Source organism: Salvelinus sp. IW2-2015, linkage group LG3 (assembly GCF_002910315.2).
Source record: "Salvelinus sp. IW2-2015 linkage group LG3, ASM291031v2, whole genome shotgun sequence".
NCBI classification, from domain to species: Eukaryota; Metazoa; Chordata; class Actinopteri; order Salmoniformes; family Salmonidae; genus Salvelinus; species Salvelinus sp. IW2-2015.
This window is the reverse complement of record NC_036840.1, coordinates 22,849,485-22,867,187: the sequence shown is the minus strand read 5'-3', so window position 1 is coordinate 22,867,187 and position 17,703 is coordinate 22,849,485. Positions and strand designations below refer to the sequence as shown.

The 17,703-nt window shown below is 42.5% G+C and overlaps 1 protein-coding gene and 1 non-coding gene across 3 annotated transcripts in view; both read right to left on the bottom strand.

Annotated features, from left to right (window-relative positions):
* The window catches only part of LOC111952813 (protein inturned), a 40,855-nt gene extending 30,153 nt beyond the window's left edge, over positions 1-10,702 (bottom strand). For both annotated transcript variants that reach the window (XM_070435354.1, XM_023971744.2), the window contains exons 1-3: positions 10,471-10,702; positions 5,408-5,991; positions 4,600-4,685 (exon numbers count right to left, since the gene is read on the bottom strand). In XM_070435354.1, coding sequence (XP_070291455.1) covers positions 4,600-4,685; positions 5,408-5,991; positions 10,471-10,613 — 813 coding nt within the window. In that variant the 5' untranslated portion in view covers positions 10,614-10,702. The remainder of the gene's footprint in view (positions 1-4,599; positions 4,686-5,407; positions 5,992-10,470) is intronic.
* Positions 10,703-12,229: 1,527 nt separating this feature from the next.
* On the bottom strand, positions 12,230-12,445 carry LOC111956518 (small nucleolar RNA U3). Its single transcript, XR_002876291.1, has one exon. It is a non-coding gene; the product is annotated as a small nucleolar RNA U3 (small nucleolar RNA).
* Between the last annotated feature and the right edge of the window lie 5,258 nt (positions 12,446-17,703).

Genomic DNA, 17,703 nt, shown 5'->3' with positions numbered 1-17,703 from the left:
GATTCTTCAGGAAAAGAGGAAGTATGATGTGAATTCATTCAGGAAAGCGGAAGTAGATGTGATTCATCTCAGGAAAAGGAGGACGTAGATGTGATTCATTCAGGAAAAGAGGAAGTAGATGTGATTATTTCAGGAAAAGAAGGAATGTAAGAATGTGATTCATTCAGGAAAGAGGAAGTATAATGTGATTTCATTTCAGGAAAAGAGGAAGTAAGATGTGATTCATTCAGGAAAAGAGGAAGTAGATGTGATTCATTCCGGAAAAGAGGAAGTAGATGTGATTTCGAATTCAGGAAAAGAGGAAGTAGATGTGATTCAGTCAGGAAAAAAGAGTTATGTACATTCAGGAAAAGAGGAAGTAGATGTGATTCATTCAAAAGAGGATAGTATATGGAAAGGAATGGCATGTAGATGTAGGTCAGGAAAAGAGGAGGGACGGCAGGTAGCCTAGTGGTTAGAGTGTTGGACTAGTAAACCGGAAGGTTTGCAAGATCGAATCCCCGAGCTGACAAAGTACAAATTCTGTCGCTCTGCCCCTGAACAAGGCAGTTAACCCACTGTTCCTAGGCGTCATTGAAAATAAGAATTTGTTTCTTAACTGACTTGCCTAGTTAAATAAAGGTTAAAAATAATAGTAAATAGAAGAATGGTGATTGTCAGAGAGAAATGGATTATATTCCTGATCACTGAAAGAGAAGCAGTGTGGGTGTGTATCAGAAACAGATCCTGCTGCAAGGCCTCTGTCATCCTCAGAGCTTTATGCACGACACACACCCATTCCACACCAAAGCTAAGCGAGCACACTAAGGACAGGCATGCACACATGGAAACACGTAACAGTACGGTGGAGAAGATGCATGCTACCATTTACAGATAGATGGCTTATGTCTGTGACTTTTGTATTTCAAAAAAGGCAATTATAGCCATGTGCACCTTGTAGAATACTGTAGCGTACACACGCAGACTTAAACAAACTGTAATACAAATGTGAAAAAAAGAACTGTGTACACGACGCACGCACACACAGTGCTGGCTCTGGGCAGTAACTGTCAGCGCTGAAGAGGCCTGCTAAGGACTTCTGTTGACGTTAATTGAGACGAATCAGAACCAGTGTGTGTGTGTGTGTGTTGCACGCGCAGGACTGTGACACTGGAAATGGTCGGACTCTCTACCGCTCCGAGAAGTGTTCACACTCCTAATGGAGTTAAAAGGACTGGAGTCAAAAATGACGGTAAGAAGAGTTCATGCTTACACACAGTCCAATGCTTTCAAATCTTGAAGGGTTCGTGAGCAAGTCCTTTACAAAGACTACGCATTTATTCATTGTATTTTCACTCCCTGTGTTTTGAATTCATCCATCACTCTAGGGTGAGGGCCAGAACATCTCCAGACACTGTCATCAGAAACCACAAACCGTTGAGCAGCGCCAGGGCAGGCGCCAGGCCTGGGCCGGACGCCTCTTGGCTCTGCAGGGAACAGTAGCCTGTTTTAGGAGAAGGGCCTAACGGTGTTTGAGTGAGTCCTTCTGACACTATTCTGCACAAGCACACACAAAAATGTCAAATGTCATAGAACACATTCATTTTACAATGAATAGAATAGTACAATGGACCTCTGCCAGATAGGCTGAAGGGCTGCGGCACTACGTTCTCTCATGATAAATAATGGGGATGTGTTAGGTTGAGGTCTCTCGGTAGATTCCTGCCTGCTGATGTCATGTGAGCGGGATAGACAGAGAGACAAAGGGCATAGGGAGAGAAACTAGAGTGAGAAAGAGGAAAGAAAGAGAGCGAGAGAAGAGGGGAAAGAGAGACAAAGAGAGGTAAGAGAGAGATACAGATAGACAAAGAGACAATTGACATATATATATTATATATTTATATATATATATACCGGTACATATATATAGAGAGGAAAGAGAGAGAGAGAGAGAGAGAAAGAGGAACAGAGAGCGGAAAAAAGGGAGCGAGAAAGGGAACAGAGAGGATAATAGTGAGAAAGAGAGAGAGAGAAGAGAGAGAAGAAAAGAGAGAGAGAAAAAGAGAGCAGAAAGAGAGAGAGAGAAAGAGAGAGAAAGGGGGGGGAAAGAGAGAGAGTGAGAGAGAGAGAGAGAGAGAGAGAGAGAGAGAGAGAGAGAGAGAGAGGGGGGGGGGGGGGGTTTGTCTGTAATTGAGTTCATGTGGAGGACTCCTCTTTCTTAGGCTGCCGTTTCTGTTTCGGAGGCTGCGTCCCGAAACGCCCCAGCATGCATCGTTAATAATGTGACTAGGGCTCATAATACAACAACAACAACGACGACAACAAAGAAGACCTGTCGGAGGTCTTTCGCATACTTTCATATTTGCAGCGTTTCACTTTGTAATACACTTAACTTCCGAAACACACCACATAGCGGAGCATAATTCTCTCTACCACTTTTATATGTTTACATACCCTACATTACTCAYCTCATATGTATATACTGTACTCGATACCATCTACTGCATCTTGCCTATGCCGTTCTGTACCATCACTCATTGATATATTTTTATGTACATATTCTTCATCCCTTTACACTTGTGTGTATAAGGTAGTTGTGAAATTGTTAGGTTAGATTACTCGTTGGTCATTACTGCATTGTCGGAACTAGAAGCACAAGCATTTCGCTACACTCGCATTAACATCTGCTAACCATGTGTATGTGACCAATAAAATTAGATTTGATTTCTAACTACTGTTCTCTTAATATGGCAGTAAGGAGTTGTGTGGGTGGTCTTGGAACACACACATACACATACTAGAGCTGGGCGATAGGGACAAAAATCCACATCGATAAATGGGCTAAATTAATAGGATAACGATATATAGAACAATACATTTATGACGTTGGTAGTCCCATGTCGCTCGGTTGGTAGAGCATGGCACTTGCAACGCTAGGGTTATGGGTTCGATTCCCATGGGGAACCAGTACAAATATGTATGCACAAATATGTAGTCAATCTGGACTAAAATTACCCTTTAAACTATTTAACTAGTTTGAATGTTGTAGCTATAAATTGACCCTTCGCTAAAACTCGCCCCGGAACTTTTTTCAAACCAATCACAGCGCTGCAATGGATAGCAACTGTGGTCTAGTTCAGACACCTCGGTCGAGCACCCGTTTGAAACACATGAAAGCCAATGACGGCAATGGGAAAACCTCACAGTTTTCTTTWAAAAAATGTATAGTTTAAATGCTTAAATAATTGATCAGTGCGCCAGTGGTACTTGCTACTGTGATTCCTGAAGTGCATGTTGATTTTTCAAATTTTCAAATCTGAAATTATACTTTTGTTACATTGTTTGCTAGCTCAGCTGGTTAGCTAGAGCTCAGTCTCATTGACCACCAAATGTAGCTAGCCATGTTATTAATCAATTCCATCTGCTGTCGACATCAGGATACGATTTGAGAGCACTAGTTAGCTTCAAAAGTGGTTATTAGCTTTGACTGCACGCAGACAGTAAATTCAGAATCATTCGGTAGTGTGAGGATTGAAAATATGCTTGGCCTATAATGGGGGTGTCTGTGTGTGTGTGCTGGAAGTAACATTTTGCCCCAGATAGTGTRCTGAGAAGCTGTGGTTAACCTTGAGCGGGAACAGTATGTTTGCTATGCTGGTGTAAATAGCTCAACAATGTTGCAGAACTGTCTGACCTCAGTTTCTAGGGTGTGGGCGCGTAATCTACACAGCAACAGCGCCGGACATCTGGAGCGCTGTGGGGCTGGGACCAGCCTGGGCGCCACCGATAGGCTAGTGAGTCTAAACCACACTTAGCCTCTACTCTGACAGGCCAACTCCGAAGTTGGAACTATCTCTGTCCTAGTATAAAAAAGAACTCTGTTGAATTCAAGTTAGTTCTCTGCTTTACCCTGCGTGGTGATACAGTGAACCCGTATATACGAAAATTGCATTTACCATTTATCGCTTGAGTTTAATAAAAATACTTAAAGTATATTCGGTGACTCTGAATCACATTTTATCCTGATACCAGATTTGATTGACGCAACCCTTTACAGTAGCAACACTACAAACATAATTTTACCAGGTTCCCGTGAAGCAATTCTAATGACAGTCCACCACAACAGACCCAAGAGTTTCCTGTTTAGCAAGAGGTAGTCTGTGATTCATTTCCCTGTGCATTAAAAACACAGTTTGAGATCATTGTGAGGGGATTTTGCCAGTGGTTAGACGGAGGAATGGGTCTTCCTGGGAATATATTGTCCGAGGTTGTAACAGTAACCAAGGGGGGCGGGGCTTAGTGAAGGGTAAATTGTCCCATTAACAGTCATCCATATTATTTGGGGTATTCAGCCAATCCACACACACACCCTACGCACACCACACACACACACACACACACACACACACACACACACACACGACACACACACACACACACACACACACACACACACACACACACACACACACACACACACACACACACACACACCCAACAATCGTCCAATCACTATCGTCCAATCACACCACACACTAACACACCACACACACAACACACACACACACACACACACACACACACACACACACACACACACACACACACACACTCACTCACCTGGGTAGGACCAGGAATGCAGGACAGAACCCTCTCGATGTTCTCTGTGGTAACATCCACATCGTCTACTGCTACCAGGTTATCACCTGGGACGAAGAAGAACGTGTCACTCACAGCAGTCCCTTACAGCGTCCGTGTTACATATAGACAACTTAGACTAAAGGGTAATAGTGACATTTCTGTACAATTATTTTGCTCCACATTGTGTAACCTGTTCAGAAATAGTATCGTTTTGTTGAGGAGCACAAGTGCTTGGCATGACAAGGAGTGGCAACTGGCAAAGAGTGGAACGTATACAAAACAGACCGGTACCCAGCCAAGAGATACAGTCCACAGATCTAGGAACAGCCAGATGTCCTGTTGTTTCTTTTTGTAAAACAACGAGTTTCACCTGCTCCTGTGCAGACTCGTGCCCGTTCCAATCAACCCTAACACAGATTTCACCTTAGTTATTTAACTAGTCTAATTGCTTTAGCATGGACTGGTAGGCTACATGAAAGTCACGGCTTTAAACACTAACTCATGTGGATACTCTTTAGTATTCAGCAGTTTTGTTTTCTGCATTCCCTGGGCTGCCCAGAACAACCATGCCCAGCCTCTACAAACATCAAAACTATTTACTGTAAAACACAACTTTATAAGTCTAACTTTATTTAATATAAATGGTGTCAATCAAATAATTGATTGCATTCTATACAATTTGTATACGACTGATCCCAGTAGATGCGTCTGAAATGGCAAAAGTAGTGCACTATGAGAAAAGGGTGCCATTTCGGACGTACCCAGAGTGATGGTTTTGTACACTCACCTATCAGTATCTGTGCACACTTGATGGCCGGGCTGTTGGGCACCAGGCCGTGGACAGTGATCCTCTCCTCCCTCCTCTCCGTGGGGTCTCCCTGGCCCCTGCCCCAGGACGGGCGATGCACCACCCCCAGAAGTGCCTCCAGTAGACCCCCTCTCTCCGGGGGAGGAGGGGAGCAGCTCCCCAGGCGTTTGGGGTTCAGGTAGAGAAACACTTCCTTCAGCTGCTGGACCATCACCCCCACCCTCTGCCCCGCCTGGTTTTTCAAGATGGATACTGGACGAGATGACGAGTCTTCGCCTCCTCCGTCGGGTCCTCTGCTCTGGGATGGTCGCCGCTTCCTCCTAAGGATCCTAGCCAGTCTTTTTAGCTTGGGCTCTCCTTTGGTCGGAGCACCATCAGGAAGCTTCCTGGACTCGTCGCTGATGATCTCCGCTTCCTTCTCGCTGAAGCGGACGTGATTGGTGGAGAGGCCGTGATTGGCGGCTACTTGAGCCAATGCCGCCGCTTCCTCGCCCTCGCTCAGTTCCAGGTAGAAGAGCTCGCCGTTCTTCTGGACGTCGTCCAGCCATTCTGGCTCTAGGTCGCTGGGAGTGAACCGACAGAGCATAGAGTGAGTGAAACTGTGTGAGAGCAGAGCCAAAAGGGGTGGATTGTCTGTCCAGGGACTCCTTCAGACAAGGAGTATCAGGTTATTTGAGCATGAACAAGAAGCACAACTCTGGCTTGAGGATTAAAAGTATATCCTAATTATACTGAACAAAAATATAAATGCAACATATAAAGTGTTGGTCCCATGTTTCATGAGCTGAAATAAAAAATCCCAGAAATGGTCCATATACACAAATGTTCTCCACAAATATATTTACATACCTGTTAGTGAGCATTTCTCCTTTGTCAAGATAATCCATCCACCTGACAGGTGTGGCATATCAAGAAGCTGATTAAACAGCATGATCATTACACAGGTGCACCTTGTGCCGGGGACAACAAAAGGCCACTAAAATGTGCAGTTTTGTCACACAACACAATGCCACAAATGTCTCAAGTTGAGGGAGCATGCAATTAGCATGCTGACTGCAGGAATTACCACCAGAGCTGTTACCAGAGAATTTAATGTTAATGTCTCTACCATAAGCCGCCTCCAACGTTGTTTTAGAGAATTGGGCAGTACGTCCAACCGGCCTCACAACCACAGACCATGTGTAACCATGCCAGCCCTTGAACACCACATCTGGCTTCTTCACCTGCGGGATCATCTAAGACCAGTCACGCGGACAGCTGGTGAAACTCTGGGTTTGCACAACCGAAGAATTTCTGCAAAAACTATCAGAAACCGTCTCAGGGAAGCGCACCTGCGTGCTCGTCGTCCTCACCAGGGTCTTGATCTGACTGCAGTACGGCGTCATAACCGACTTCAGGTGGACAAATGCTCACCTTAGATGACCATTGGCACGCTGGAGAAGTGTGCGCTTTACGGATGAATCCCGGGTTTCAACTGTACCGGGCAGATGGCAGACAGTGTGTATGGTGTCATGTGGGCGAGCGGTTTGCTGATGTCAATGTTGTAAACAAAGTGCCCCATGGTGGCGTGGGGTTATGGTATAAGCTACCGACAGCGAACACAATTGCATTTCATCAACGGCAATTTGAATGCACAGAGATACCGTGACGAGATCCTGAGGCCCATTGTCGTGCCACAATCACCTCATGTTTCAGTATGATAATGCACGGCCCCATGTCGCAAGGATCTTCACACAATTCCTGGAAGCTGAAAATGTCCCAGTTCTCCCATGGCCTGCATACTCACCAGATATGCCTCATGCAGCGCGTTTGGAATATTCTGGATCGACGTGTACGACAGCGTGTTCCAGTTCACGCCAATATCAAGCAACATAGACATTGTGGTGGAGTGGGACAACATTCCACAGGCCACAATCAACAACAGCCTGATCAACTCTATGCGAAGGAGATGCGTTGCGCTGCGCTGCATGAGGCAAATGTTGGTCACACCAGATACTGACTGGTTTTCTGACCCACGCCCCTACTTTTTTTTAAAGGTATCTGTGACCAACAGATGCATATCTGTATTCCCAGTAATGTGAAATACATAGATTAGGGCCTAATGAATTTATAGCAATTGACTGGTTTCCTTATATGAACTGTAACTAAATATTAGACATTGTTGCATGTCACATTTATATTTTTGTTCAGTGTAATTTAGAGCATATTAGCCGTCATCATAATATGACAGATTAGTCTTTCTCATTTCCCCACTTCAATCCCATTCTAAAAAAATGAGTCTCGCATGATAGATGCTATTCAAACGGGTTAGTAACACAATTATACTACTTGTACAACTACTGAACCTCTGTTAAACAGCCAAAAAGTACGATAGTCCATCTTCTGCATTCTGTTCTGGATCAGCGTTTAACTACAGTCAAGGAGAGAGTGGTGACTGAAAAGCACATTTTTAAGAGGACAACGATCGTGTACAGGTGTAAAGGTTTATAACATTCAATGTTGTTATAATTTGATAATACTGGAAAACCGCTCCATTTGCATGCCGTTTTATTATCCCTATAAGCTTCTCTCTTACTCATTCTCAGTACATTTCTGTTCCAATGTATCACGTGGCATTTGGGGGAAGAAAGAAAACAACAAGACTGGAGAAAGACTGGATATTGTTTGTTTTTTAGTCAAGCAGAGAAGAAAGAGGGAAACCCACACCCCCACCCCAAGAGAGAAAATGCCCCCAATTCTGAGAAAAAAGAAAAACCCAAAAAATTCAACCAGGCATTTTTTCAGTCGGTCAGTCTCCCTCTAAATTAAGCTGTGTCGCCTCTGTGGTAGGCTCTTGGAAACCACATCCATAAATTCACTAAGGATGGTGAATAGCATATCATTATTTATGAAGGTTAAGTTTCCAAATTGGAAACAGAAATTTCCCAAACTTTAAAAGAAAAAAAAAGAGTCGATTCACAGGCCAAGAAAAGTGCAACTACTGTTCCTTTTGCTTCATCCCTCTTTTCTCTTTCAATACCCTCTGCATCCCAAATGGAACCCTTATCCCCATTTATAAACTGGGCGGTTCGAGCCATGAATGCCGATTGGCTGACAGCCATGGTATATCAGACCGTATACCACGGGTATGACAAAACATGTATTTTTACTGCTGTAATTACATTGGTAATCAGATTATAACATCAATAAGGCACCTCGGGGGTTTGTGGTATATGGTCAATATACCATGGCTAAGGGCTTTATCCAGGCCCTCTGCGTTGYGTCATGCYTTAGCCGTGATRTATTGGTATACAGCCCTTAGYCGTGTTATATTGGCCATATAGCACCCCTCCCTCTGGCCTTATTGCTTAAATATAGTGCAGTAATCTTGACGAGGGCCCGTAGGGAATAGTGCCATTTGGGACACAACCCAAGACCATGACTTTCTACATTGGAGTTCTACATTAATTGAGTACAGATGATGACCTTCTTTGAAAGGTGAGAATGGGCAGATAAAATAGGGGAGATTGTTATATGTCCATGTCAGTGCTGCAGACAGTCTAGATAGAGCTCTGATGCAGGGCTGCACGATATGAGCCCCCCMAAAAAATCAAATAGCGATTTTTTTAAACCAAATATTGCGATTGCGATTCTTGCGATATATACTGAACAAAAATATAAACACAACATGTGCATTTACATACCTGTTAGTGAGCATTTCTCCTTTGCCAAGATAATCCATCCACCTGACAGGCCTGGCATATCAAGAAGCTGATTAAACAGCATGATCATTACACAGGTGCACCTTGTGCTGGGGACAATAAAAGGCCACTCTTAAAKGTGCAGGTTTGCTGATGTCAACGTTGTGAACAGAGTGCCCCATGGTGGCCGTGGGGTTATGGTATGGGCAGGCATAAGCTACGGACAACAAACACAATTGCATTTTATTGATGGCAATTTGAATGCACAGAGATACCGTGAGGGGATCCTGAGGCCCATTGTCATGCAATTCATCCTCTGCCATCACCTCATGTTTCAGCATAATAATGCACAGCCCCATGTCACAAGGATCTGTACACAATTCATGGAAGCTGAAAATGTCCCTGTTCTTCCATGGCCTGCATACTCACCAGACATGTCACCCATTGAGTATGTATGAAATGCTCTGGATCGACGTGTAAAACAGCGTGTTCCAGTTCCCACCAATATCCAGCAACTTTGCACAGCCATTGAAGGGGACAACATTCCACAGGCCACAATCAATAGCCTGATCAACTCTTTGCGAATGAGATGTGTCGCGCTGCATGAGGCAAAAACCAGATACTGACTGGTTTTCTGATCCACGTCCCTACCTTATTTTTTAAGGTATCTGTGAACAACAGATGCATATCTGTATTCCCAGTCATGTGAAATCCATGGGCCGGCCTAATGAATTTATTTCAATTGACTAACTTCTTTATATGAACTGTAACTTAGTAAAATCTTTGAAATTGTTGCATGTTGCATGTATATTTTTGTTCAGTATAATTAAGGTTTGGGGCAGCAGGTAGCCTTGTGGTTAGTGTTGGGCTAGTAACCAAAATGTTGCTGGATCAAATCCCACAGCTGACAAGGTAAAAAAAATCTGTCGTTCTGCCCCTGAACAAGACAGTTAACCGACTGTTCCTGATAGGACGTCATTGTAAATAAAAAATTGTTCTTAACTGACTTGCCTAGTTAAATAAAGTTTACACATAAGAATGCATGCATGAATTAGCCTTTTTGGCTTCATGAAAATATATTAAAAAGTGTTTGGATGTTACTAAACAGATGGGATACAGCAAATCCAAAMTCATGCATTAACCACTGTCCACACACAGGGGAAGACTGCAAGCAGTCACTTGGCTGCCACTAGACCACTTTACAGTGAGTGTGTAACCTAGTCGCTTCCAGTGATCTGCTTCGGTTGTCAAGTTATGAAGTTGAGGTGGAACTGGCAGCTGATGGAAGATGACTAGCCCAATATATTTTTTWAATTCTGTCTCTTCTAAAGCAACAAGCAATAATATACATGTTTTTCTTACTCGGAGTAGTCGGACTGACTGTATGTTGATTCACTATCGCTCCTTTTGCCATGCACATTCTCCCTGTCGTCGCCCTGCTGTCTCGGGGGCTCGCGCGCATCTGCATGCACCTCGAGCGTTCCGCAATATTTTTTAGTAGCCATTATTCAATTTATTAAATGTGTTCGACAACACGATACTCTAAACTGTAAGTAAATAAGTTCGAGCTTGTTGAATGAGCATTGGCAGTCTTTCGCCATGTTGTCTGCATACGGGATCTTCAACTATGCCACGTGACAAAAATTGTCTCGGTGTGGTTGGCTGGTCTTCACGTTGCCCTGACAACGTGGACGCTTTCCGTTTGCAGGATAGAAAAAAGACGAGGGGCTCAGAATCACCCATGCCCCATCTAGCCACAAATGTACGTGCAATAAAAAGAGGTTGACTGAATGCATGTTTCAATGCAATAACTTTGATAGTAACAAAAAAATACACTACCTCTTATTGACTAAGCCTAAACTAAGCAAACGACATACCATTTGTTGGATAAACACTGCTAAATTTGATACAAATGTATCTCATATTGGCACAGTATCTAACAAAATCACAAAGGTTGCAAATTCTAAATAGCTTGTTAAAATGTACATTATCTCCCTCTGAATAGATGGGAATGGATTGAGCACTTCTGTTTTCCCCGCCCGCTCCCCACGAACTGCACGAGGCCTTTAAATCCCCTATGGCATTCACAGTGCTTTAAACAAAGCAACAATAGTCAAACAAAAGTGCAATGAATGCGAGAAGAAACACAAAGAAAGTCAAAATAGTTTACCAAAACGTCTACAAAACATTTTCATATAAACTCCCCTCATCGTTGCCATAGCATGTCTAAATATACTGACCTGTATAGAAGCACACTGCGTATGGAATCAAAGTCTTCTAAATTCTTAGAGAATGGCCTGGACGTTTCCCCATCTGTAGCAATGTTAAACATTATTTATATTTCATATTTTCACGGACGGGATGAGTTCAGCATAGATTAGCAAGGCTTTCAAACTACACTTTTCTATTCCAGACAAAAGTACAGATGGTTTAAAAGGAATAGTGCCGTTTAGGACCGGTTGTCTGCCAGCAGTCTTCTTCTACATATTTAAATACATTTAAAAAAGTTTAAATCCTCAGTCGTGGTCCGGTATTGAAGGTAGAATCCGTGCACTAGTCAGAATGAATAGCCTGGTCTAATGCTGCTGTCGATCCTAAAAAAAACAGAATAAACTTTCCTCACGTCAATCACTGACACAAGGGCACGCAGTTCCTTCCCGATGCGTTTAAAGACGAGAAGAAAGCGGTCCTGAATACTTCTCCAGACTCCAGTCTGTTCAGCAAGCTCAGTAGCACATGCACGAGTTGAGCCGCTTCTTGTCGAGCGGGTGTACTTGGCAGGTGGCGTAAAACGCCGCCTCTTTTGCTCAATAGATGTAGCTATGAATTCACTACTAGGCTATACAAGCCTTTGTTGTAGCACTTTATATATATTTTGTTAATATGTATTTGTTTGTATGGTACAATTGTAACAATCACGAAAAACACGTATTACAGTCTTCCTGAACAATGTCGATTTTATGTACAGAAAAAGGTATACTTCTGTTGCTTATTTTATTTGTCGCTTGTGCAGTATGTCAAAGGTGGGGTGCGGTCACAATTATTAAACTAATTATCAAGATTGAGATCTACGTTACCTACTTTGATTTATAATTAACGTTCACAAGTACATAAGGCTAATACCACTCTGATTATACTCCCTTCCTCCAAATTCCCAGGGGAAACAAGGAACCGTCATCAAAAGCAGAGCTCAAAAGAGTAAACGCTTCAATCTCTGCCCACTTCGCGCTCAGAAAGGAATACTAAATCTCATCATCATGGATAGCAAGACTTAACACTTTAGAAACACATTTCTCAAGTAAATAACTCTAGAAATGATCCCTGAAAGTATAGTCTTACTTTTCATTAGGCTTTGCTCCAGCTCTTGTACCACGAGCATCCTATTTTCAGTCATGGTGACAACACCAAATCTGAGTTGTACTAACAGAAGAAAACGCTGACAAAAGGTTTTTGTTATTCTTGTTCCGAAAAAACATAACAACTACTCACTAAATGAATGATACAAGTCAGATAATAAACACCCACAATGCTATCTGGTGTTACAGTCAACGCATCATACATTTCATTGGCTGAGTAATGTTGACAGTGAGAGTAGTCAGCGTGGTAGCTCCTTGTGGGCGTGAAGCCAACTGTGGCTCGCATGAAAATCTAGCATCAGAGTTGAACGGCTTTGTGTTCGGGATTAGTCATAGTGGCTGTATACTGACATTCAAAACATTAAAAATAATATCCTTATCAAGAGTACTTTTTTAAAAAGTGATGGGAGGAAATTATTTTGTTAAGTTTGTTAACAACAAGCAAGCGCTCAAACAAGTGTATGTATATGAAATGTGTCCGGCTAGAAATAGGAGATTTTCAGAGTAGTCTGTCAAAATTGTCYGATTGCCACAAAACGTCACAAAGTTAACGATCTAGCAAGTCAAATGTGCTCGATGTTGAATGTTTTAAAAAGGTATCATTCATTTTGCATACGATTTAAAACTTTCTAACCAGTCAAAATCATTTTTCATGAAATTTGATGATATTTGAATGAAACTAGATCAAAGTATTATGACCAAAKTATGATCAATGACTGTTGCTTCTACACTGCTAAAGTGTGATCATAAAGTTACTGAGCCCTCCCCCTTGTCAAACACATGGATTCAGGAGGTGGGATCATCAGTTCCATGACAAAGACCCTTCTCCCCAGATTGCTCAATTTGGCCCGGCAGCCAGCTCTAGGAAGAGTCTTGGTAGCTCCTAACTACTTCCATTTAAGAATGATGTGTGTTCTTGGGGACCTTCAAAGCTGCAGACATTTTTTTGTAATCTAAAAAATATATATTTCAAGGGGGAAAAAATTATATACTTTTTTWAATGTTTAGCTAACATAATATCATGTAAAAGTATGCATTACTGTTTCTGTAAAATAATAAACGTGGCATAAGATAACATACCATCCCATGAGTTGTTGGGGGAAAGACAGATTACCTATAGATTGGACATAATCGTAGAGATAACAGGAAATACACAAGCCGTAGGCTACACTATAGCTCAAGGTGGCTACATCGGAATGTTGGCTTGCACAGGAAAAACTGTACGTTTCTAACATTGAAATCAAATCGCTCACATACGCCGAATACAACAGGTGTAGGTAGACCTTACCGTGAAATGCTTACTTAGACCTTAACCAACRATGCAGTTCAAGAAATAGAGTTAAGAAAATATTTACGAAATAAACTAAAGTAAAAAATTAAAAGTAACACAATAAAATAGCCCATTTGATTAATTATGGCTTGGGGGTAGAAGCTGTTAAGGAGCCTTTTGGACCTAGACTTGGCGCTCCAGTACTGCTTGAGTGCGGTAGCAGAGAAAACGGTCTATGACTTGGGTGACTGGAGTCTGCCAATTTTTTGGGCCTTCCTCTGACACCGCCTAGTATATAGCGCCTTACGTCGGATCCCGAGCAGTTGCCATACAAGGCGGTGATGCAACCGGTCAGGATGCTCTCGATGGTGCAGCTGTAGAACTTTTTGAGGATCTATGCCAAATCTTTTCAGTCTCCTGAGGGGGAAAAGGCGTTGTCGTGCCCTCTTCACGACTGTCTTGGTGTGCATGGACCATGATAGTCTGTTGGTGATGTGGACACCAAGGAACTTGAATCTCTCAACCCTCTCCACTACAGCCCAGTCGATGTGAGTGGAGGCGTGTTCGGTGATGAGCATTGTAGGCACTATGGTGTTGAACACTGASCTGTAGTCAATGAACAGCATTCTCACACGTTCAATGAACAGCATTTATGGTTGAGATTTAATGATGTTAGTAAGGCATCGATATCATGTCAGTCAGAAGTTCAATGGTAGGCGACAGCCACATGGTGGTACTGTTGCCTAGGCCCCCCCATACCTCTTGCCTACAGCTATAGTTATGGAATTGTTTGTGTGACAGGATCCGCTTCTCGCCCGCGGCCAGAAGCTTCCACGATACCGCCCTCTTCTGGCTTATGATGTCATTTCATCAGCCCCTTTCAAAGAATATACATTTCTTTCCACTGTTCGATTGTCATGTTCTGTGTCCTATAATGCATTTACATTGAATAAGAGATAAAAGTAACAAGTAATTTAAAGAGGAGCAGTAAAAAAATAACAATATATACAGGGGGGGGGGTTGCCGGTACAGAGTCAAAATTGAATAGTTTGCCAGTAGATTTGGCAATTTCATCAAAATGACTACTGGCAAACTTTTAGAATTTTTTTTCTTTAAATTACTTGTTACTTTTATCTCTTATTCTTATCCATATTTTTTGAAACTGCACTGTCGGAAGCAGATTGTCCATTTGTATTTACCTGCTGGACAGACATAGTATCTCAGACAGATACAGAGAGCACGTCCCAAATGGCACCCTATTCCCTATAGAGTGCACTACATTTGACCAAAGCAACATTATAGGGAATAGAGTGCCAATTGGGATGCACAGAGAGAAATAACCTCTAAATCCCAGAGGTTTGTTTGAGTTATGTTCTACTGCAATCTTACATGCTTGAGGTATAGAAGTTAAGTTTCCCCGGACCACGGCTATAGGATCAGATTATCATTTCCCTAATCTTAACCATCAAGAGGTGGGAGATATACAGTGGGGAGAACAAGTATTTGATACACTGCCGATTTTGCAGGTTTTCCTACTTACAAAGCATGTAGAGGTCTGTCATTTTTATCATAGGTACACTTCAACTGTGAGAGACGGAATCTAAAACAAAAATCCAGAAAATTACATTGTATGATTTTCTAATAATTAATTTGCATTTTATTGCATGACATAAGTATTTGATCACCTACCAACCAGTAAGAATTCCGGCTAGCCCCTTTATCACAGAACCTGTTAGTTTTTCTTTAAGAAGCCCTCCTGTTCTCCACTCATTACCTGTGTTAACTGCACCTGTTTGAACTCGTTACCTGTATAAAAGACACCTGTCCACACACTCAATCAAACAGACTCCAACATCTCCGCAATGGCCAAGACCAGAGAGCTGTGTGTAAGGACATCAGGGATAAAATTGTAGACCTGCACAAGGCTGGGATGGGCTACAGGACAATAGGCAAGCAGCTTGGTGAGAAGTCAACAACTGTTGTGCGCAATTATTAGAAAATGGAAGAAGTTCAAGATGACGGCTCAATCATCCTCGGTCTGGGGCTCCATGCAAGATCTCACCTCGGGGCATCAATGATCATGAGGAAGGTGAGGGATCAGCCCAGAACTACACGGCAGGACCTGGTCAATGACCTGAAGAGAGCTGGGACCACAGTCTCAAAGAAAACCATTAGTAACACACTACGCCGTCATGGATTAAAATCCTGCAGTGCACGCAGAGTCCCCCTGCTCAAGCCAGCGCATGTCTAGGCCCGTCTGAAGTTTGCCAATGACCATCTGGATGATCCAAAGGAGGAATGGGAGAAGGGCATGTGGTCTGATGAGACAAAAAATTGAGCTTTTGTTCTAAACTCACTCACCGTGTTTGGAGGAAGATGAAGGATGAGTACAACCCCAGAACACCATCCCAACCGTGAAGCATGGAGTGGAAACATAATTCTTTTGGGATGCTTTTCTGCAAAGGGGACAGGACGACTGCACCGTATTGAGGGGAGGATGGATGGGCCATGTATCGTGAGATCTTGGCCAACAACCTCCTTCCCTCAGTAAGAGCATTGAAGATGGGTCGTGGCTGGGTCTTCCAGCATGACAACAACCCAAAACACACAGCCAGGGCAACTAAGGAGTGGCTCCGTAAGAAGCATCTCAAGGTCCTGGAGTGCCTAGCCAGTCTCCAGACCTGAACCCAATAGAAAATCTTTGGAGGGAGCTGAAAGTCCGTATTGCCAGCGACAGCCCCGAAACCTGAAGGATCTGGAGAAGGTCTGTAGTGCCGAGGACGTGGCCCAAAAATCCCTGCTGCAGTGTGTGCAAACCTGGTCAAGAACTACAGGAAACGTATGATCTCTGTAATTGCAAACAAAGGTTTCTGTACCAAATATTAAGTTCTGCTTCTCTGATGTATCAAATACTTATGTCATGCAATAAAATGCAAATTAATTACTTAAAAATCATACAATGTGATTTTCTGGATTTTTGTTTTAGATTCCGTCTCTCACAGTTGAAGTGTACCTATGATACAAATTACAGACCTCTACATGCTTTGTAAGTAGGAAAACCTGCAAAATCGGCAGTGTATCAAATACTTGTTCTCCCCACTGTATCTGACCCTGTATCAGTGGTCATCATGCAGATCCTACTCCTGCAAAAAGGTGGTTGGACCTGTCTACTCATTGGGGTTTATGTGTAAAGATGATAATTTTGTGTTAAATTACATTTTTTTAAATAAATAAATCAATACATAAGAGTGATGGATAAAATAAGTTTCATGTTTATGTTTATCCCAGTAAATCTTGTTTGACATTGAGGTGTGTGTGATTGACTAGGTTTACAACAAGTAAACCAATGCTAATATATAAAAGGGACAGAGACTTGATGAAATCTTAGAATACTTGCAAGTTTATTGATTCACGTAATTCTTTTGGGGATTTATTTTATACAACATACCAGAAAGTATTGATACCCCTTGACTTATTCCACATTTTGTTACAGCCTGAATTCAAAATGTATTAAATCATTTTTTTTCTCCTCACACAATATCCCCATAATGACAAAGTGAAAACGAAATACAGAAATATCTCATTTACATAAGTATTCACACCCCCGAGTCAATACTTTGTAGAAGCACCTTTTGGCAGCAATTACAGCTTTGAGTCATCTAGGGTATGTCTGCATCAGCTTTGCATATATCTACTTCATCAAATTTCAATTCAGGCTGTAACACAACAAAATGTGAAATACGTCAAGGGTTATGAATACATTTTGAAGGCGCTAGATTGCACATTAACTAATCATTGTGTAGTGTAGGGGCTCCCGAGTGGCGCAGCAGTCTAAGGCACTGCATCTCAGTGCTAGAGGCGTCACTACAGACCCTGGTTCGATTCCAGGCTGTATCACATCTGGCCATGATTGGGAGTCCCATAGGGCAGTGCACAATTGGCAGAGTGTCGTCCGGGTTAGGGTTTGGT